Source organism: Rhinolophus ferrumequinum, chromosome 19 (genome assembly GCF_004115265.2).
Source record: "Rhinolophus ferrumequinum isolate MPI-CBG mRhiFer1 chromosome 19, mRhiFer1_v1.p, whole genome shotgun sequence".
NCBI lineage: Eukaryota > Metazoa > Chordata > Mammalia > Chiroptera > Rhinolophidae > Rhinolophus > Rhinolophus ferrumequinum.
In genome coordinates, this window is record NC_046302.1 from 3,777,109 (window position 1) to 3,799,548 (window position 22,440).

General features: G+C 42.4%; 1 protein-coding gene across 4 annotated transcripts in view; it reads left to right on the forward strand.

The window, feature by feature from the left end:
- The first annotated feature begins 6,726 nt into the window (after positions 1-6,726).
- Positions 6,727-22,440, forward strand: part of SLC41A3 (solute carrier family 41 member 3) — a 68,270-nt gene continuing 52,556 nt past the window's right edge. The window contains exons 1-2 of one of the 4 annotated variants that reach the window (XM_033087398.1): positions 6,727-6,879; positions 18,246-18,532. In XM_033087398.1, coding sequence (XP_032943289.1) covers positions 18,278-18,532 — 255 coding nt within the window. In that variant the 5' untranslated portion in view covers positions 6,727-6,879; positions 18,246-18,277. Of the gene's footprint in view, positions 6,880-7,183; positions 7,286-18,245; positions 18,533-22,440 lie in introns of those variants that run through there. The other 3 variants (XM_033087393.1, XM_033087396.1, XM_033087394.1) reach the window with 3 other exon arrangements.

Consider the following 22,440-nt stretch of genomic DNA (forward strand, 5'->3'; position numbering starts at 1 on the left):
CAAAGACAGTTCCTCAGTTGATGCCTGTTGCTGCTCCATCAGAAGATGTTGAAGTTCTTCTGTGGTGAGTTCAGTCCTGTGGTCCTCCACTGACTCCTCCACGTCATCACTACTCACTTCCCAGCCCATGGACTTTCCCAGAGACACAGTGTCCTCAACAATAGGAGCATCCTCTTCAACATCCTCAAATACACGTTCAGGGACAGCGTCTGGCCACAGTTTCTTCCATGCTGACTTCATTGTTCTGTGAGACACATCCCTCCATGCTTTGTCTATGAGATGTAAGCAATGTAGGATATTGAAATGATTCTTCCAGAACTCTCTGAGGGTTAGCTCTGTGTCCAAGGTCACCTTTGGAATAGTGCTTTGGTGTAAAGCTTCTTAAAGTTAGATATGACCTGCTGGTCCATGGGCTGGATGAGAGGAGTTGTGTTGGGGGACAAAACCTTTACATTGATAAAACTGAACTCTTCTATCAACTCATCCTCCAAGCCTGGGGAGTGAGCTGGAGCATTATCCATAACAAGAAGTCACTTCATTGGAAGACTTTTGTCTTGGAGGTACTTTTTTACACTTGGCCCGAACACTTCATGAACTCACTCAATAAAAAATTGTCTGGTTATCCAAACTTTGCTGTTTGCCCTCCACATCACATGCAATTTGCTTTTTATGACACTGTTTTTCTTAAATACACCAGCGTTATCAGAATGGTTGACTAGCAAAGGCTTCAACTTGAAATACCCAGTTGCATTCCCACAAAATAAAAGGGTTAGCCTGTCTTTCATGGGCTTGTGTCCTGGCAATGATTTCTCCTCCTTTGTTATGTAGGTCCTCTTTGGCATTTTCTTCCAAAAGAGGTCTGTCTCATCACAGTTGAAAACTTGTTGGGGAAGGAAACCCTCTGCCTCTACATAATCTTGAAATTCCAAAACAAATTGGTCAGCGTTGTCTTTGTTGGCACTGGCAACTTCACCATGTCTCACCACATCGTGTATGCCATTTCTCCTCTTAAACTTTTCAAACCACCTTCTATTTGCCTTGAAAATATCACTCTCAGCACTTGTTCCAGGTCAGCATGCAAATGTAAAGCTTTTTCAAATTATACTCTCAGAAATGCTGTCACTGGCCAACTATTTTTCATTTATCCACATGTAAAGCAATTTTTCCACTTCTTCAATTGTCTGTGTTCTTTGTCTTGTAAGTGTTTTAACACCTCTTGCAACATTGGCTCCTTTAATGGCTTCTTTATTTTTTAAGATGGTACAAACTGTAGATTTGGCAATACCAAACTGTGTTCCCAGATCACATACATGAACACCACTTTCATGTTTGGAAATAGTTTCCTTCTTCACCTCTATTGTTGTTCTGTTAATGATTCTCTTGGCTTTGCAGCTTTTATCCATTTCTCACAGCAAGGCGTGATTGGCAGAGGGCGCCTGAGATGACATGAACACAGATTGATTGCACACAGTCATAAAAACGAAGTGGTTGCAAGAGGGCTACTTAGATTAGCTGAACACAGAGTTATGCACTGGGTTCCACAAAGTCACAAAAACAAATTGGTTTCAAGAGTTGAGATGAGATGAGCACAGATTGATTGCACACAGTCACCAAATAAGCCCAAATATCATCTCTGTGTTGCACATGTGCTCAGGACTCAAAAGCTGACAGCTGGGCCTCAGGATTTTGCACTGAGCAGAAGCCGCGTGACATGTTCGACTTCCGAGGCATGTTCAAAAACTGAAGAATTTACTTCAGGGTTTATGGCATTCGTAAACCGAAATGTTCGTCAACAGAGACTGAAAACCAAGGTACTTCTACTGTATTGGGAAATTTAACTTAATTCTCCCCATGAAGTCCTTTCTATGGAAATTAATTGGGCAAAAGAAAAATTAGAACTTCTAGATCATAAAATAATAGAGAGTCTTCATTCATCTGGCCCAACTTATCATAAGGTACAAATAGCAGTAGATGAGGGAGGAAAACATATTATCTTAATAAAAAATTATGATAATGCATGTAAAGTTGTCGCATCCTGCAAGACAAAAGCTGTGGGAAGCGAGCAGGACAGCACAGGGTTAAGAAAGACTGTAGCCAAGAATAGAGTGCAAGCAGGGCCAAGGGACTCGAGCCTCAAGGACTGAGCCTCGAATCGGGCCACCGCATAGTTTTTATTGATCAACAAATGAGAAAGTAAAGCTTGTTAATCTCAAGATCTGTGAATCTCATACATTATAATAGGAAACTGATTCAAACCAATCACCCTTGCCTGCAGACAGCGAAACCGAAAGTCACAGGATGTCTTAGTAATTGTTGTAAGTACCTCCCCAAGGGACAAAACCTTTATGCTGAAACTTACTAATAGGAATAGATGGAGAGCTGATGTTATCACATCATTGAATCTCTTCCCAAGCAGGATGTGGGAAGGAATGTAGCCACAGAGGCAGAAGCTCTCCTTAGCTGGGGGAAGGTGGGGATCTGTGCCCACCTCTATCAACCCCATGCGTTCTCCAGATGGCCCCCATATGACTGTGCCTGGCTTAGGTTGTTCCTTCCTTGAGGAATCTTACCCGTCGTTGACTAACCAGCCATCCTTTGGGGCCAAACAGGGAGACATGAGGTGTAAGCATAAAGGTGAAGCAAAGTCCCTGAAAGGATCAGTCTCACAGACTCTCCTTTCTTTAGGGGTAGGTACAGATGGGTAGGCTGCTGCGTGGCAACATAACAGGTTTTTGGTTGGCTAGGACGTTTGTTCCCCAGACTCATATTTGTCTAATGTTGGACAGTTTCTGCTCCTAATCGGTGTTACTATTGCTCTTGGTCCTAGTTTGTACATGTTATACTGGATACAAAAAAGCAACATAAGACAGACAGGGGGGGGAAAAAACTCAGATCATGATAGCTCAAAGATAAAAAAAATGATCTAGAATATATTTAATGAAGACATATAGGATCTGACTGCCTCCCATTTGCTCGCCTTTTCTTTTAAATAAATAATTCAGCCTTGACTGCCACTTAAGGTTATGGTCTTGCCCCACCCCCAATGGTCCAACATTCAGCACGACAAATACTGACACTAAGACTTCCTAGGAATGAGCCCTCCTTAGCACCATGGGACCACGCTATCCAACCAAAAGGTTGGTCATCAATGCATTCTTTGGATTGATTTATGACCAAAAGGGGGAAATGTGGATGGAAAAAGGGGCACATTTTAAATCTGACAAGCTCAGGAGACTGAAAGTAACCACATAGGATGGCGTGAACATAAAAATTCCTAACCAAGGTGGGCCATGGCAGGAAGTCACATCCTTGGCCTGTAGCTCCCTTGACAAAGGTCAATCTTTAGCTTAAGTGAGCCTGTCGTCTTTTTGCATCTAAGATAACATACCCTTTGGAATGTCAGAGAAATCCCTTTTTCCAGATCCCCCCAGGGATCACAACCCACTATACCAAAGCAGGTAATTACAAAATCCCTCATTGTTATCTTGTTCTCCAAATACCATCTCTACGTCGTGCTGTTTTTAACTATCCTGTACCCACCAATGTAAAAGAAGTGTCTGTCTCTTCATTTTGCTTTTTATCCAATTTCAGAGATTTCCCCACTTTGCTTTCTCCCACCCCCTTAATCTACAACCAATGGATTTCATGTAACCTTTCTCCTTTGATTCTAATGTATAAAATAAGCTGCAAAACGGCCATTTTCTGGAGCATTGTCTCAATCCGTTGAGACTTTTTGCTTCTTGGCAATTGTCAGTTTGGCTCAAATAAACTCTTATAAGCTTTCTCTTAGGCTAGATGTTTTTTCGTTCACACTTATCATAAGGTACAAATAGCAGTAGACAAAGGAAGAAAACATAGTATTAGCTTAATAAAAAAATTATGATAATGCATGCAAAGGGTTCTTTAGTTGGCTAGGAGGTTTGCTCTCTTCAGACTCATACTTGGGTAACATTGTATGTTTTCTGCTCCTAATGAGACAGATTAGTTAGCATATTGTTACGTAAACAGGGAGGTCCCCGGTGGAATAAACAAAAGGCAGCCATATCCTGAAACTCAAGGTTCTGGAATGTATCTTTCACTCCAGGACAAAGATATGAGAACGCACCTTGAGGTTAATAAATTATCCATAAATCCCTTTTGGCCGGACAAAGGAGCAGATCTGATGGCTACGGATGGATTCCTTAATCCCTTTAGCGTGGGCAAATAGGACAAACCTAATTCCATTCGAAGGCGCCAGCCAGCTCCCTGCTCCAAGCAGGCAAGGAAAGGTATAAAAGTAAGAATTTTTGCTTCAGTCACTGGGCAACCCAGTCGGGACCCCCTGAAACTCTTTCTGAGAACTGCAACTCTTTACTCTTTACTTTTAATAAACTATCCTGTTTTACAACTCCTCACCTCTCCTTGGTCTGTGCTTCCATTTTTCGGTTTCAGGAGAAGCGATACTGGCACTCACAAAGAAAATATCCTACATCACAAATCGGTGTTACTGGTTTAATAATATTGCTCTTGGTCCTAGTTTGTAAATGTTATACTAGAGGCAAAAAAACCCAAAACATAAGACAGAGAGAATGTTACAGATACCAGGACCGGAAAGAACCCAGGCAGCACTCAGAGAGTTAGGAGAGTCAGCTTCATTAAGCTGGTGGGCTCAGTGGGATCCTTCCCAGAGACTGAGCCCCTAGCAAGGTTTTGAGCAGGTTTTTATGGGTTGGGGACTTCCTTGAGTTGGGGAAAGGGTAGGTGTCGTCTGGTGATTGGCTCGGGGTGTGGCTTGGAGGGGGTTATGCGGAAGTGGGTTGGGGCTTAGGCTGGGGACTTCTCTCTCCGCTCAGGCCACCATTTTAGGTTAGTTCCAGGTGTCAGGGAACCATTTTAGGTCAGTTTCTCCATCAAAAAACTTGGATCATGAGAGGTCTGTTAAGATAGGGGATTGTAATGCTGGCACTAAATCTTCTATTTTTGAGATTTGGACCTCTGGTATAATTCAAATTAATAAGTGCAATTTAGCTTGGGAATTTTTGAAAGCTTTCTTTTCTTTGCCACTTAAAGATTCTGCTTCCTATACATTTACTATGCAGTTTCAATATTTCTATTTACTTAGGCCCAGTGCTAGTGCTGTGACTCAGGAGAGGTTTTGCATCTGTAATGGATCCACTCTCCTGGCTCCAACTTAAATCTACATAACGTATGCAAAGATTGTGATAACCATCTTTATGCACCGTCCCCCACCCCCAAGTACAGGAAAACATAAAACTTGAGACCAAAGACTGGATGCAGTAGTTGGCAGTTTCTAGCAGACTCTGCCCAGCCGAGCCTTCTCTTTAATAAATCTTCTGTATTTCTATCTGACTCGTGAATTCTTTCACGGCCCGCGAGTGAGCAGACACAATAAGGTCACAGATTAGAAATGATCCAGAATATATTTAATGAAGACATAGGATCTGATTGCTTCCCATTTTCTAACCTTTTCTTTTAAATATAAATAAAAAATTCGGCCTTAACTGCCATCTATGGTTATAGTCTTGCCCCACCCCCAGTGGAGCCACATTCAGCAAGACAAACGCTGACACTAAGACTTCCTAGAAATGAGCCTTCTTAGCACAGTGGGACCACACTATAGAACCAAAAGGTTGGTCAGCAATGCATCCTTCAGATTGATTTATGACCAAAAGGGAAAACTGGATGGAAAAGGGGCCACATTTTAAATCTGACAAGCTCAGGAGCCTGAAAATAACCACATAAAAATTCCTAAGGTGGGCGATGGTGGAAAGTCACATCTTTAGTCTGTAGCTTCCTTGACAAAGGTCAATCTACCTTAAGTGAGTTTTTCTATTGTCTTTTGGCATCTAGGATAACATGCCCTTGTAGTGTCAGTAATCCCTTTTTCTGGATTAGAGCAGGAAACTATAGAAGCCCTTATTTTTATTCTTGTCCCGATTACCATCTCTATGTGCCGTAAAAAAGTGAAGTATTAACTATTCTGTACCCACCTATGTAAAAGTACCTGTCTCTCCAATTTACTTTTATCCAATCCCAGGGATTTTCCTGTTTTCCTTTCTCCCACCCCTTTAATATATACCACTAATGGATTTCATGTGACCCTCCTATTTGATTCTATGTATAAAATAAGCTACAAACCGCCATTTTGCAGAGTATTTTTTCAGTCCGTTGAGATTTTGCTTCCTGGCAATTGTCCGTCAGTTTGGCTCAAATAAACTCTTAAAAGCTTTCTCTCAGGCTGGATGTTTTTCTGTCAATACTTTGTTCTGCCCCTCCTTGCATGTCTATAAAACCTTTGGCGGTATTAAGAGCAGGAAGGCAGTCTTTGTGACAGGGAGTCCACTGTCTTCCCTTAATGCTGGCATTTTGGAATAAAACCTGCTTTTCTTTTCACTAACCTCACCTCTCCAGTCCGGGCTTTCGTGCAGCGGTAACAGTTTCTCAGCCAGAGACTTGCTTTCCTTCTTTGTAAACCAGCCTCAAAGAGAAGTTCCCCCTAAGGACTGTTGTGAGAACTCACTGCAAGAAAACGTGGAAGATACTCGGCGCGCTCAGGATTCGCTCATTTAGATTCAAGGCCTGGGTGACCCAAGCCTGGAGCTGACATCTGACCCCATGTCTCCTCACCTCTAAAACGCCGCCCTACTACTCGGAGGGCGGGTCTCCGCGGCCCAGTCTTTCCGGGCTCGCGGGCCCCTGTCCTCCCCGCCCGAGAGTGCCAGGTCCCCGGCTGGGGCCGGTCGGGGGCGGTGCCCAGGAGGGCGGAGCGGTAGGACAACCCGGTCTTTGCCATTTCCTCCGTGGGCCCACCCTGCGGCCGTGCGCGTCCTCAGCCTGGCGAGCGCGCCTTCTGACCGCCAGCGACCCGGAGGGATTCGGGTAAGCGCGGCCCTGCGCTCGATGCGGGTGGGGCGGTGGTAAGGGGAGGATGGGGTCCACAGGGGGACAGCCAGGCATTCCGAGGGAGGCCCAGGACTGGGGATGCACAGAAGATGGAGTAGAGTGCGGGGACTGGGGTGGGGGTGGGGGGAGGCGGGAGGGGGTGTGCAGAAAGACAATCTGATGGAGATCCTGGGGCGGGGTGGGGGCACATCTGGAAGGGCGGGGCCATGGCATAGGGAGCCTGGAAAATGAGGTGAACTGCGGAAGTGGGGTGGGGTAGCGCCGGATGGGGGCTTGCGGCCAGGAGGTACGAGAAAGATGAAGTAAAACGGGGAGGACAGAGAGGAAGGGACGGGCGGAGGTGACGCCTGGGTAGGAGCCAGATCCGAAACTGGGGCTGCGGGTGAGTGTGTGATGGATAGGGTAACTGTAAGGGGGAGGGACATCAAGGGCTCAGGCCGGGGACGGTGCCGGCGGTGTGTGTGGGGGCGGGTTGGAGAGGCGACCCAGAGCTTGAGGGTGGGGGCAAGTCCTGTTCTTCACGTTGCTTTGAGGCTACTTGCCCCACACCCCATACAGCCACTCTTTGGGCTTAACTGTCTTGCTCATCGTACAAACTCTCAGCACCCGCACTCCAGCTGATCCGAAACTACCCAGGTGCGTACAGCAATGCTTGTCCTTAACTGGGCCTCTAGGTGATTCTGATGCTGCAGTGTTTTAAGAACCACTGATCTAAAACATTAGAGCTTTTAGGAGTTTGACCTGGGAGTGGGGGACAAGCCAGGTGTCCTGTGATAAAAATACATTATTCCTTGTACTCTTCATAAGCTACCATCCCCATTTAACAGATGCGGCACTGGAAGCACAAAAATTTAACTCTTCCAAGCACAAATATATAGGAAGGGCAGAAGCTGGGATTACAATCATGGGGGCAGACTCCAAAGTGTTCCCACTGAACCAAGTCACCTATGAAGCCCAGAGGGCTGAGGCCTCACAGCACCTTGGCCCACATCCACTTCCTGTCTATCCTCCAGAGTGGTCAGGAATGGCGCTGCCTCACTGGTTTGTACGAGGTGCTAAAGACCAGGTCCCAGACCTGATATGTTAACACTAGGTTGCCCAGAGGCCTGGGATCCTAGGCTGGCTTTGCCCCCCCCCACACTAATTGGGTGACACATTGTCAGTGTCCTCTTCAGTCTGATGGGACAGACTCCTTGTGAGGCATCTGAAAAAACTGTCACCTTGCAGATTCATCTGACTGGCAGCCCTGGTGGACCCTGGACCCGCTGCCTGACTCCTCTCAAGGCCTTTCCCCTAGGGAGGTGCTCTAAGAAGTATGGTCCATGTAGGGTTCTCATTCCACAGTACTGACACTTTGGCTGGGTAGTTCTATGTACTGGGAGGCTGTCCTGTATCACCCCCTCCAGGTTTTGTCCCCTGGTGGGAAGCCTGGGTAGGACTCCTGCCCAAGAGTCTATGCCACCTGCCCCCTTCCCATGAGCTAAAGGAGGGGTTTTCCTGCACCCACAACCCACCCTCCCCCGCAGCCCACTCTCCTGACAGGAGCCTCCCTCACCAGCAGGCCTGTCCTTCAGGACCTGGTTTGTCCAGCTGTACTCATTGTTACCAACCCAAGTGACATTTGAACACACTCTTTTTACGAAACACTCCCACATTCCCAATGAAGCTGACGGCCTTTGACCACCATCCAGGGGGATGTGGGGTTCCTGCTGGTGGACCACAGTCTCCCCAGCCTGTGAGGGGTACAGAGCAGGTGGGAATGACCAAAAGGTGCCAACCGAGGTGGAGCCTCTGTCCCAGGAGACTCCACTCCCTCCCAAGGTCACCCCTGGCCAGACCTTTCCTTGCGCACCCATGCATATGACTCGTGAAGAGGGACCACAGGACAGGACAGTGTGGGAAGGTTTTTGGACACCATCCCTCAGCTTGCTTTCCTCATGTAACAGTGGTCTCTGCAGGACCTGTTGCTGTGCTGTGGCTATAGTGCTGCTGCACTCCCTGCACAGCCACACACCATTCCTCGGGGACACCACAGAGCTCAGCGTTGGCTGTACTGTCAGGTTCCAGTGCAGCTGCTGTCAGCATCTTGGGTGTGTCTCCTTGTGAGCCCCTGTGAGTGAGTCACCACAGTTGTGCTTTGTGGGGTGAGGACATGTGGGTACTGAACGGTCACTGCCAAGTTGCCTTTCACAGGAGTGGACCCACTGGCCCCCACCCAGGCAATGTGCTGGCTCTTTTCCCTCCCTGGGCCTTTGGGTCATCTGATGGTGAGGTAGGGCCTTGCTGCTGGGTTTAAATCATTTCCCCAGTCTGGTCTATGCTGACTGGACACTTGCCTTTTCCTGCTGGGCATCTCTTTCTCCATTGCTTTTTCTGTTCCTTAAGGCTGTGTTGGAGTTGTGGGTTTTTTTGTTTTGTTTTTTTGCCTCTTATGCCACTGTTCCTTTGTCTCTTATGTTGGTTTCAGACATTTTTTGTAGACCTTTGCTTGTCTCTTAATTTTGTTTAGAAGTTTTGTCCCACAGAATATTTAAACTTTGATGGAGTCAAATTAATCATTTTTTTTTCTCTGATTTTTGCTTTCAGGGTTTTTACTGGGGGTGAGTGGAGACCTTTTCTCCCCTATCCTTCAGAGGTCCCAATCCCTGATTTAGGGTGAAAAATTCCTTTGACCCACTACTTCCCCAACTGCTCAAGCCATTCAAGTCCTATTCGGTTGGTGGAGGGAGCCTAGAAAAAGCTGGACATCTGGACACCCTCTCTTTGTTGTTGTCCGTAAGGCCTGGATGTCTGGATACCTGTACAGACCTTCCCCCTACCTGACTTTGTTAACACCTAATTCATTATTTCAGTGTACTTGTTGAACAGTCAACATTTTAAAAGATATCTAAGAGCCTGCTTTTTTCAAAATGATTACACCCCATTTATTTACATAGCTAATAAATCACAACTTACACATTTAACAAATTCTCCAAACATGTAAACATTGATCACGTGTCTCTATTTAATCAAACTCTTCTGAACTTTTAATTAACTGCAAGTCTATTATATCAGATTTCTGTAATATTTTCAATATGCACAAAATATTATGATTACAAAATTAATCAGTTCATTTACACTAAAACTGGTTATAAAAAAATCCAGTATCATGGATATAAATGTCCAGATTCATTATGTTTATTATTATTATTCTTAATCCTTTCCAATGTTGTTTTTCTAATGTATAAGGAATTTCACTATTACTTTTGTGTCTTCCTAGGGTTTCTGCTATCTCACCACGGGGGTCATCTAGTGTTGCTCATGGGCCCTGATTCCTTTTAGTGGGGAAAGCAACAATGGTCTTTTGAAAACAACACATTATCACGTCATCCTCCTGCTCAGAATCATCCAATGCTTTCACCTCATCCTGAAGAAGAAACATGAACTCTTTGTTGGGCCTATAAGGGCCTGCTTTCTGCTCTGCCCTGACTTCCTGCCATCCACTTTCACTATCCACCTTCCCCAGATGTGTTGACCTCTTTGCCTTTCCTTCCTCAGAAGTGCCAAGTTTGCCCTACCCCCGTGCCTTTGTGCTTGCTGCTGTTTCTTGAGAATTCTTCCCCTAGACCTTTGCACAGTTGGCACCTTTTTTGTCAGTGGGGCTCCCATCCTGTCTTCCAGGGTGGGATCTTTCTTGATTGTGCATCCAAACCATCCCATCCAACTTCCCCAGATTGTCCCTATCAATTCACTGTATTTAATTTTATTCATACTTGTATTTATCTTGTTTATTGATTTATTTTCTTGTTTATTTCTGTCTCTGCAGCTAGAATGTAAATTTCCCCAAGAGCAACACCTTTATCTGTCTTGCTTTTCAGTATATTCTTGGTGCCTAGAAAATGCAAGGCATAAAATGAAAGAACAAAACATTATTTGTTGAATGAATGATAAATCAGTGATTCTCACTGTGCGTGCATAGATGATAATAAACCACTGCTAATTTTGTTTATAAATGTCAATTGCTTAAAAAAATACCTTTTAAAAGTGCACGAGGGAGCATTTTCTCAATCCGTTGAGACTTTGCTTCCTGGCAATTGTTGTTAGTTTAGCTCAAATAAACTCTTATAAGCTTAAAAAAAAAAGTGCATGATGTGAGAGAGAGAGATGAGAAGGCAGAGCACAGGGTTTTTAGGGCACTGAAACTATTCTGTCTGGTACCGTAATGGTGGATACGTGTCATTATACACTTGTCCATACCCACAAAATGTACAACACCAAGAGTAAACCTCATATAAACTATGGAGTTTGGGTGATAATGATGTCAGTGTAGGTTCATTTGACAAATGCATCACTCTGGTGTAGGATGTTGATAATGGGGGAGGCCGTACATGTGTGGGGGAGGGGTATATGGGAAATCTCTGTACCTTCCTCTCAATTTTGCTGTGAACCTAAAACTGCTCTAAAAAAATAGTTTTGTGCATGTGTGTGTGTTTAATAAATAGTGCACATTCATCAGGGAGAAGTCCGAACGATATAGATGTGTATGAAATCCAAAGGATTATATCTTCGTGTCTCCTTTACCCCAAGCCCTTTCTCCTACGTTGACCATCTGGGTGGATAATGGTGCCTTTTACTAGAAGGAAGAGACAGAGAGACAGAATTGGAAACCAAGAGTTCTACATTAGACTTGCCATATTCGAGATGCCTCTTAGCTGAGTAGGAGGTCTGAATCACTTTGCAGCATAAGTGTGTCCCATTTTATTTGCTAAATCTAGCAACCCTAAGCTGGAAGAAGGGGTCTCAGGGAGTCACACAAGAAAGAAAATCAGTCAGAGCATGTTAAAATCGCCTTTGTTGTAGAATCCTGGGCACAAGAAGGCAGCAAAAGAGTGTTCTGACTTGAGGAGAAGGGTGGCATCATTATCACCCAAACTCCATAGTTTTGTGGACTTTAGCAGGAAGATATTGGTCAAAGTTCAGCTAGACTTAGCAGGAAGGGGGTGGCTCCAGTACAGCTACTTTCAGAAATGAGAGCAGGGCATTATTTTTGAGGATCAGCAGCATTGTCTGGGTGGTGAGGACTTTATCAAGAGGGATGAAAAGGAGCAGGGGCTAAAGTCCTATGTAGTAGGGGGAGTGGGCACAGCTGTGGGACAAGGACATGGGAAAGCCATGGTGGGCAAGACTCAAGCATTGAGCATCTCATGCCACCGTGAGTGGCCAAGACATCGGGCACACTGAGGTCTAGTGGTTGTTGGGCATCATACAGGCGACTGCTGGCCTTGGCAGGGGCAGTTTGTGCAGGAAGGAGCCAGAGGGGTGCTTGAACACAGCGGAGGTGGGACATAGAGACAGTGGGGACATGTCTCTGTGTAATCGCGTCCTGAAGGGGAGGAGAGAATGGGGTGAGGGCTAGAGGGTAGCTTGAGGTCAAGGGAGTTTGTTTATGTGGCAAATCCTGGAGCAAAGTTCCTGTTTCCAGCAGATGATTACAGAGGCAGGGGGAGAAACCGAGGGAGGGCTCCAGGCACCGGAGAGAGGCTGGCCCTGCTGACTACCCCCCCATTTCTTCAGCTATGTAACGGGGACAGTAGGGGCAGTAATAGACCTCCCTGAGGTCTTGTAAGGATTGAAGAACTGCCACACATGTCATTGCTAGCAGTGCCTTATTTTTTGAAAAGATTAAGGATATGGCACTGCTTTCCCCACTAAAAGGAATCAGGGCCCATGAGTAACACTAGATGACCCCCGTGGTGAGATAGCAGAAACCCTAGGAAGACACAAAAGTAATAGTGAAATTCCTTATACATTAGAAAAACAACATTGGAAAGGATTAAGAATAATAATAATAAACATAATGAATCTGGACATTTATATCCATAATACTGGATTTTTTCTAACCAGTTTTAGTGTAAATGAACTGATTAATTTTGTAATCATAATATTTTGTGCATATTGAAAATATTACAGAAATCTGATATAATAGACTTGTAGTTAATTAAAAGTTCAGAAGAGTTTGATTAAATAGAGACACGTGATCAATGTTTACATGTTTGGAGAATTTGTTAAATGTGTAAGTTGTGATTTATTAGCTATGTAAATAAATGGGGTGTAATCATTTTGAAAAAAGCAGGCCCTTAGATATCTTTTAAGAGACGTGTATGTGTGCCATGGGCTGGCACTGTGCTGGATACTGTGGTGGGGTGGTCGTCACAGTCGAGTGAAAAGAGACAGACACAAGATGCATAAATCAGTGTTAGATGGTAATAAGGGCTATGAAAACAATAAAGCTGGTGATATGCCTCAGCTTTGGAGAGGGAGACCAGAGAAGGCCAGAGAAGGCCTGTTTGAGGAGGAGACGTTGGAGTGAGGCCTGAGTGACATGAAGGAGCTGCTTGGAGAAACTGCATCAGAACAGGCTGGCAGGGCCAGGCGTGGGGGCGAGCAAGTAGTATACTTAATTCCATTTTCACTTGTGGTGGTTTCTGCTAGCCAAATCAAAAGCAGAAAATTTTTCTTTCAACAATTATTTTCGGTTTTTAGGGTAAAAGTTTTACACTTTTGTGAAATTTATTCTTAAGTAGTTTGTTCTTTTTGATACTATTTCAGATGCAGTTGTTTTCTTAGTTTAATTTTTGATTTGTTTATTGCTAGCATATAGAAATAAAACTTAATTTTTTTGTATTGATCTTGTATCCTACAACCATAGTGAACTTATTAACTGTAATAATTGTGTATGTCTCTCTGTGTGTCCATTCCTTAGGATTTTCTTTATATAAGATCATGTCATCTGTAAATATAGTTTTATTTCTTCCTTTCCAATTTGGATGCCTTTTATTTCATTTTCTTACCTAGCTGTGCTGTCTAGAACCTCAATTACAATGTTTAAATAGAAGTGGCAATGGCAGGCATCCTTGTCTTGTTTCTAATCTTAGGGGGAATACTCTTAGTCTTTCACCATTAGGTAAGTTTGTTAACTAGGTTTCTCATAGATGCCTTTGATCAGGTTGAGGTAATTTCCTTCTATTCCTAGTTTTTTAGTGTTTTTATTATGAAAGAGTGTTGGATATTGCCAAATGCCTTTTCTGAGTCTATTGAGCTGATCATGTTTCCCCACCTATTATTCTACTAATATGGTATATTACATTGATTGATTTTCATGTATTGAACCAACCTTGAATTCCTGGGACAAGTTGCATTTGGTCATGTTGAGTAAGTTTTTTAATATGTCTGCATTCAGATTGTTAGTATTCTGTTGATGATTTTTGTGTCTATGTTCGTAAGACATATTGGTCTGTAGTTTTCTTTTCTTAGGTTTTCTTTCTCTGGTTTTGGTGATCAGGGTAACACTGGCATTGTAGAACAAGTTGGGAAGTGTTTCCTCCTCATCTGTTTTTTTTTTTTTTTTTTTTTCCCGGTAGAGGGTAGTTTGTGAACGACTAGTTTTAATTCTTTAAACGTTTGGTAGATTTTACCAGTGAAGCCATCTGATCTTGGACTTTTCTTTATGAGGATGTTTTTATTACTAATTTAAATTAATCTTTTCATTGTTATAGGTCTATTAAAAGTTTTAAATTTCTTACCTAGTTTTGTTCGTGTGTTTCTAAGAATTTGTCCACTTCATCTAGGTTTTTTAATTTGTTGGTGTACAGTTTTTCATAGTATTCCCTCATAATTAATTTTATATTTGTAAATTTGTAAGTAATGTATGCTGTTAAGTATTTGAATCTTCTCTCTTATTTTCTTGGTCAATCTAGGTAAAAGGTTGTCAAATTTGTCAGTCTTTCCAAAGGCCCAACTTTTGGTTTTGTTGATTTAGTCTATTGTTTTTCTATTCGATATTTCATTTATCACCACTTTAATCTTTATTACTTTCTGCCCTCTACTTTGGGGGGGCTAGTTTGCTCTTCTTTCTCATATTTTTTAAGGTGAAAAATTAATTAATTTGAGCTCTCCTTTTTAGTATCAGCATTTACAGCTATAAATTTATTTCGAAGCACTGAATTGACAGATCCCATAAGTTTGGGTATGTTATATTTTCATTTTCATTCATGTTATATTTTCATTTTCATTCATCTCAGATAATTTTCTGATTTCTTTTTTGAACTGTTAGTTATTTAAGAGTGTGTTGTTTCAAATATTTGTGAACTTCCCAATTTTTCTTTTATTATTTATTTCTCATTTCATTCTATTGTGGTTGGAGAGCACACTTTATATAATTTAAATCCTTTTAAATTTGAGACTACTTTTTTGCCTGATATATGGTCTATCTTAGAGAAAGTGTCATGAGCATTTATAAGAGTGTATATTCTGCTTTTGTTGGGTAGAGTGTTGGGTAGATGTCAGTTCTACTTAATTGGCTCATAGTATCGTTCAAGGTGTCTGTTTTCTTGCTGATGTTCTGTCCAGCTGTTCTAATTGATAATTGAAAGTGGAGTATTGAAGTCTCCAGCAATTATTGTTGAGGAGACTTTTTTCTATCTTCAATTCTGTCAGGTTTTTGCTTCATGTATTTTGTGATTATGTTGTTAGGTGTATATATACTTATAATTGTCATGTCTTCTTGATATATTGATCTTTTATCATTATCAAATGTCCTTTGCAGTGACAGTTTTGTCTTAACATCTATTTTGCTTGATAATAGTAAAGCACTCCAGCTCTCTTTGGTTACTATTTTCATGGTATATCTTTTATAAGCCTTTTACTTTTATCTATCAATTTATTTAATGTAATTATTGATAAGATAGGACTTATATCTGCCATTTTGCTATTTGTTTTCTAGGTCTTATCGGGTTTTTTTGTTGTTATTCCTGTAACCTCCATTACTGCCTTCTTTTGAATTAGATAGATATTTTCTAATGCATCGTCTTTATTTTCTTATCATTTGCTCTGAGGGTTGCAATTAGCACCTTAGCTTATAATTCAAATTAATAGCAACTTAATTTCACTAGTGTATGAAACTTTGTTCTATATAGCTCTATATACTTCCCCTTTGTGCTTTTATTGTCTTACAAACTGCATTTTATAGATTGTGTGCCCATAAACACTTATTTATAATTACTGCTATGCAATTGTCTTTAAATCAGATAAAAGAAAAAAGAGTTACTAACAACAGCAAAAAACTTTTGCCTATGTAGTTACCTTTATATTGCTCTTTGTAGTTACCTTTATGTGGATTTGAACTTCTGTCTAGGTCTTTTCATTTCAGCCTGACAGACGCTCTTTGGTATTTTTTGTATGGCAAGTATGTTAGTGACACATTCTCTCAGTGTTTATCTGGAAATCTGTTAATTTCTCCATTTTTGAATGATACTTTTGCTGCTTATAGAGCTCTTGGATGGCAGTTTTGTTCTTTCAGCACTTTAAATATATCATTCCACTGCTTTTCAGCCTCATGGCTTCTGATGAGAAAAAAGCTGTTAATCTTATTGAGGATCCCTTGTGTGTGAGTTGCTTCTCCCTGCCTTTGCAATTTTCTCTTTGTTTTTGACTTTTAACAGTTTGATAAGGTGTGTCTTGGTGTCCATCTCTTTATATTAATATTTATCCTACTTGAAAGTTGTTGAGCTTGAATATGGAAATTTTTCTAATCAAATTTGGAAAGCTTTTGCTCCTTATGTTTTCAGGTATTCTTTTGGACTCTGTTACTCTCTCTTCGCTTTCTGAGACTCCTGTTATGTGTATGTTGGTATGTTTGATGGTGTCCTATAGGTCTCTGAGGATTTGTTCATTTTTCTTTTTGTTCTTTAAAATGGATAATATCTTTCAGCTCAATGGTTCTTTATTCTCCTTTTTCAAATTAGCACTTGGGCTCCTTTAGGGAATTTTTCATTTCAACTGTTATATTTTCCAACTCCAGAATTTCTATTGGTTCTTTTAAAAATAATTTTTATTTCTTTATTGATATTCTCTACTTGGTTAGACTTTATTTTCATACTTTTCTCTAGTTCTTTACACATGGTTCCATAAGTTCTTTAAACATTTAAAATAGCTGACTTAAAGTTTTTGCCTAGTTAGTCCAAAGTCTGTGCTTCCTCATGGATAATTCTTATTAATTGATTTTTTGCCCTGTGTGTGGGCCATACTTTCATGTTTCTTTGCATGTCTTATTTTTTTTAATTAAAAACTGGACATTTAAAATTATATAATGTGACAACTCAGGAAATCAGATTCTCTCCTCTTAGGGTTTCTTGTTACTGCTGCTTGTTCTAGTTGTTTGTTAGAGACTTTTCTGAACAAATTATTTAGTCTATATTCTTTGTTGTCACTGAAGTTTCTGCTTAGTGGTCAGATAATGATTGGTTAGAGATTGCCTGAACGCCATGCCTGTAACCAGTAAGTCTCCCAATCTTTGGCAAGGGGCTCTGTGTGCGTGTTGGGCACACCTTTAACATTTAGTCAGGTTGGTACAACTCTGCCTTAGCTTTCACTTTCTGCTTGTGTAGAGACTCTATGTCAGGCAGTGGTGAGAGCTTAGGGCCTGCTCAGGTATTTTCTGAGCATATGCCCAGCTCAGTGCGGGTGGCCTTCTAGATTCCCAGGAATGTGTAGGAACTGTTTAAATCCTGCCTATGCAGCTCATTCCCCAGCTTTTCCTTTTAGGTTTTTGGTTAGTATATTACTTACCCCAACTATTGTCCACTGCTTCAGGCAGCCACAAAGTACCTATAATTGTTTTCAGCAAATGTTCCCTAGGGAGAACCCTTTTTATACTAAATGAACTACAAGTCAAATGAAATGCAGACAATCTGCAAGTGGCATCTTTACAGTGGACCACCTAGTAGGCCAAATAATGACAGTTCTTTGAGAAGGAGGCTTTGAAAGAGCTCTTGCCCATTCTGCTCTCTCCAGGCTGTTGGTTTTTAAGGCTGCTGCAGAGCCAGAAAGCAGGGGATAGGACTAAGGGCAAGTTAAAACATTCCGGATGTTACAGTGTTGCTGTTCTTGCTGAGATTCAGCATTTTCTCTTGAATAAATGTTCCTTGTTTTGCTGTAAGCCTTTGATTAATTTCCAGAGTTCAGAAAAAGTTGATTCTGACAACTTTTTGCCAGTTTTCTTGTTGCTTTTATGAATGAGAGAAATTTCACAGGTCCTTATACCACCAGTTTTGCTGGTTCCGATTCATATATTGTAATGCTCTCTTCTGTACGTAACTTTTTCCCCCTCAAACATATTAAGTAAAAATTTATGTAAATTGGGGTTGCAGGAAGCCATACGGAGCAGGCACCAAGTGAAAGGCTGTGGATTGGCTGGAATGATGCCAGCCTCTGGTGGACAGAAGGGCTTGAAGACTTACAGGGTGTCAGCACCATTAAGGGTCAGGAACTCTTCCCTACAACCCCTGTTGCTTTGTGTCTCCTAGGTTAAGACTGCCAGGGGCGCAGCTGTGCTCACATGGATGGAACAGAGACCCGACAGCGGAGAGCAGAGGAGCTAGGGTTGCCGTATACCCTCAGCACAGGAAGACTCCCTAGAGCCTCAGAAGATGGACCTCTGAGTGTCCCTGAGAGCCAAAGGGTGTCCCCTAAACTACTGGGGACTGAGCTCAGCAGGGAGACTGCCTTGTCCATTGGTCTTCAGGTGATAGTGCCCTTTATGTTTGCAGGCCTGGGACTGTCTGGGGCTGGCATACTTTTGAATTATTTCCAGGTAAGAGGGAGCTATATAAGGATGATGGTGGTGGGGGCACTGTTTAATGGCAGCCACACGTTGGGCCCAGCTTGAGGAGCATGGGGCAGGGCCTCCTCTTCTCAAATATGTTTCTATAAATTGGGCAAGGTTCTTTTAGTTACTTGTGACAGAGACTAAATTTAACCTAGGTGAAGCTTTCAAAGACAGTTGATTAACTCATACAAATTGAAATCTCTAAGGGGTTGAATATCAGGCATGGCATGATCCAGGTGCTTAAATGATAACAGGATGCTGGCTCTTTTTCTATCTTTCAGCTCTGTTTCATTTGCAGGCAAGTTTCTGTACCTAGAGAAGTGGATGGCTCTTGGCAATCTATCCTTTGTGCATATGTTATTAGAGAGGAGAGAGAGATCTTTGTCAATATCCACATCACTCTCCAAAAATTGACCCTGATGTCAAAGGTCCACTCCTATTCCAGTCATCACTATTTCCTGGGGGATGACAATCTCTGTTTGGCCAGCATGACTTATGTTGTCATCACTCTTTGAGGAGAGTCAGGGTCCCTTGCTTTACACCCTACCAGCATCCCATAGAGTGAGGAACTGAGAGATGCCCATCAAACAAAAAAGTTATGCATGTACCATACCTTCCCTGTTCTTCCACCGTCAAAGCCCCTTCCTTTTGTCAGCATGATTTTAAGAAGTCTTCCCTGTAAAAGTATAGGACCCAAGAACACTTTAAGTCATTACCGACCAGGTATTTTCTATTATTTGGCAACCAGCTGAGAACAAAGATTGTCTTGAGTGGGGCAAGCTGGGAGGAAGAGGGTTGACATGTCCGTCAGTCCCCACCTCTGCCTCACTCACTGTTACAGGTCTCTGTGCCACCGAGGACCTTGTACCCCACCCCTCACGGATTTGGAACCAAGCAGGGTTTGAGTCCGTCTGCCACTTAGCTGTATGTCTGGGGATTTAAAGTTTTTTTTTAAAGCAACACTTAAAAATCAGGAGATTTCATGTGAAAATATGAATTCCTTTTTTCTCTAGAAAACTTGGCAACTCCTAAAACATTGGACCCACATTCCCTCATGGGTACCATCTGGTTGCTGCCCACCGTAGGTGTCTGTGTGCTCTGGTTTGGCAGTCCCCACCACTCCCTCTTGTGGCGCGATCTTACTTCACTCTGTTACTATCTGGCTCTGCCACTTATGGACTTCTCAGTGACCCTCCCTGCATCCTAGCTGTCCAGTTCCTCATAACATCCCAGCACCACTGCCAGCTCCACTTCCAGGTTCCACCTGCATCTTGTCAGGCCCCAGGAGAGTTGTTCCTCAATTGGAGTCTCTGTCCCAGTCTGACTTAGCCCCATGCCCTATGTTTGGTCTCTGTAACTTCCAGACCCTCGGTCCTCTTCTTCCTCCCAGTGACCCGATACCCTTTAGTCCTACATCCTTCTTTAACTCGTGGTCAGTCAACACTGCTCTAACCTCAAGAGCACTTCAGTGCCTGGCTTCCATGTACCAGGAGTTCCACATTCCAAAGATTTCCTCCCATGGATTCCCTCCTCCCCACCCCACTGTCACCTCCTGCCTCAGCCTCCTCAGCACCCTCCTTACTTCAGGTCTCACTCCCTGCAGTCCATTCTCTATACCAGCCATTTTCAAGAAGTCTATTTTATTGAGTGTTTCTATCAGTGTAACATCACTAACCATGTTTCCCCATACGCACACATGCATATTGATACATCACATATGTATATTTATATATACACTGACATATATATTTATATACATATTCACATATATACATATATAAGTCCCCAATACATACTTTGGTTTAGAAATTATACGTACCACAAAGACGTGCACACACATATACACATAGGTTTATACATTACATATGGAGAGGCAGTGTCATAGGAATTGCTTAAGAGCCCAGACTCTAGGGCTAAACTAACTGGGTTTGAGTTTGACCTTTGTCAGTTAAGCAAGTTGCTTTCTGTTCCCCAGTTTTCTCATCTGTAAATTAGAAATGACCCTATAAGGTTGTTAAGAGGACTGGAAAGTGTTTATAATACTGCTTGGCATTAGAAAGCACCCAGTGAGAATTAACTACTGTTATCCTTGTTGTCATTGATATTCTATCACACATAGTGCTGTGCAGATTTTTAAGAACTTATATAAAAGGATAAAAATTAGGCAGAAATACCTGTTCTAGTATTTCTCTCACATGCCATTGGATTGTGTGCACCCATGTTGGGGTCACTGCCTGAGCTCCTTGTCGGGGATCTCCACAATGCAGGTCTTTCTGAGTTTTAAAATCTGTTGGTTTTCCTGCTGCTGATGGGATAAAATTCATACTCCTAAAATGGACATCCAAGCATCCTGGGCTCACCTCAGTTGTATCAATTAGGATGGTTTCAGCTACAAACGCTAGAAAACATGATCTATAGTGAGTTCAAAAAGAAGGAAATATGTCATCTCCCAAAACGAGATTTCCAAGACAGGGTGATTCCGGATTGAAAAGTGATGTCATTACCAACTAACAACCTCCAAGGACCCAGGATCTTTCCAAATTCCTGCCGGGTCAGCTTTGTCCTCATGGCCACATCACGTCCAGAGAGAGAAGAATGGACCATCTGTTCTGGTTCTTCCTTCTTAAGCATAAGGAAACTTCCCTAGGAGACCCCAACAGAGCTCCCAACTTCTCGCTGGCCAGATTTGAGGCATGTCGCACTTTGAAATCAAATACTGGCAAAGGGAATGGAATGGCCATGATTGGCATGGCCTGATTGATCTGAGCAGAGGAGAGGGTCACCTGCCCCCCGAGGTGGGTTCCTTTGTGCAGTTGGGTTCTGTGACGAAGGTCGACAAGGGGCAGTGGTGCCCCACTGGCTCGACGCCGGCATGGCCCTTACCCTGCAGCTCTAGCCAGCAAGTGTTGGCTTTCCTCACGTGGGTTGTCCTCTCCCTGTGTCTTTTTTTCCCTGCCAACCCTGAGTGGAGAGGCTGTTGTTGTCTTTGCTGACCCTCTTCATGTAGGCAGTCTTTCATGGAGTCTTTCCTTAGGTGCCAGCCCAGCATTTTATCTTCACACAGGGCATTGTTTCTATAGCTGATGGGATATTTGCCATTTCTTGTGCATTAATCTGATACTTTACACTGTTTGAATGTGAACTGACTGACAGTATGGGCTACACTTTTTTTTTAATTGTTTTTTCTGGAAAAGATAAAACATTTATGTGATTCACTGTTCAAAAGGTTCACAAATGTGCACAGGGACAAGGCTCCCTAGTCTACCCAGAGATAACTAAAGGGACCCAGGTGTTGTATTTTTTCCTGAAGATATTTTATGCATGTACAAACATGTATTTATATCTGTTCATCTGTCTCTGTGTTTTTTCTCACCCTTTTACCCATATACAAACTGTTGAGTGCTATGGTTTTTGTGTTTTTTTTGTTGTTTGTTTGTGTGTTTTGTTTTTTTTTTACTTTACAACATATCTTGGAGATTATTCTTTATAGATATATTAAGAGCTTTCTTTTTTTTAATGATTGTGCAATATCCCATCATATAGATATACCAGAATTTATTTAACCATTTCCCTCTGATATGCTTTTAAATTTAACAATGTGTTAGTTTCCTCAGGCTGCCATAACAAAGTACAACATACTGGGAGGTTTAAGCAACAGAAAGCTATTTTCTCACGGTTCTGGAGGCTACATGTCCAAGATGAAGGTGTCAGCAGGACTTCGTGTGTAGATGGCCATCTTCTCCCTGTGTCTTCACATGGGCTTCCCTCTGTGTCTACGTCCAAATTTCCTTTTTTCTTTTCTTTTTTTTTAAATTAAAGTTTATTGGGGTGACAATTGTTAGTAAAGTTACATAGATTTCAGGTGTACAATTCTGCAATACATTAGGTGTACA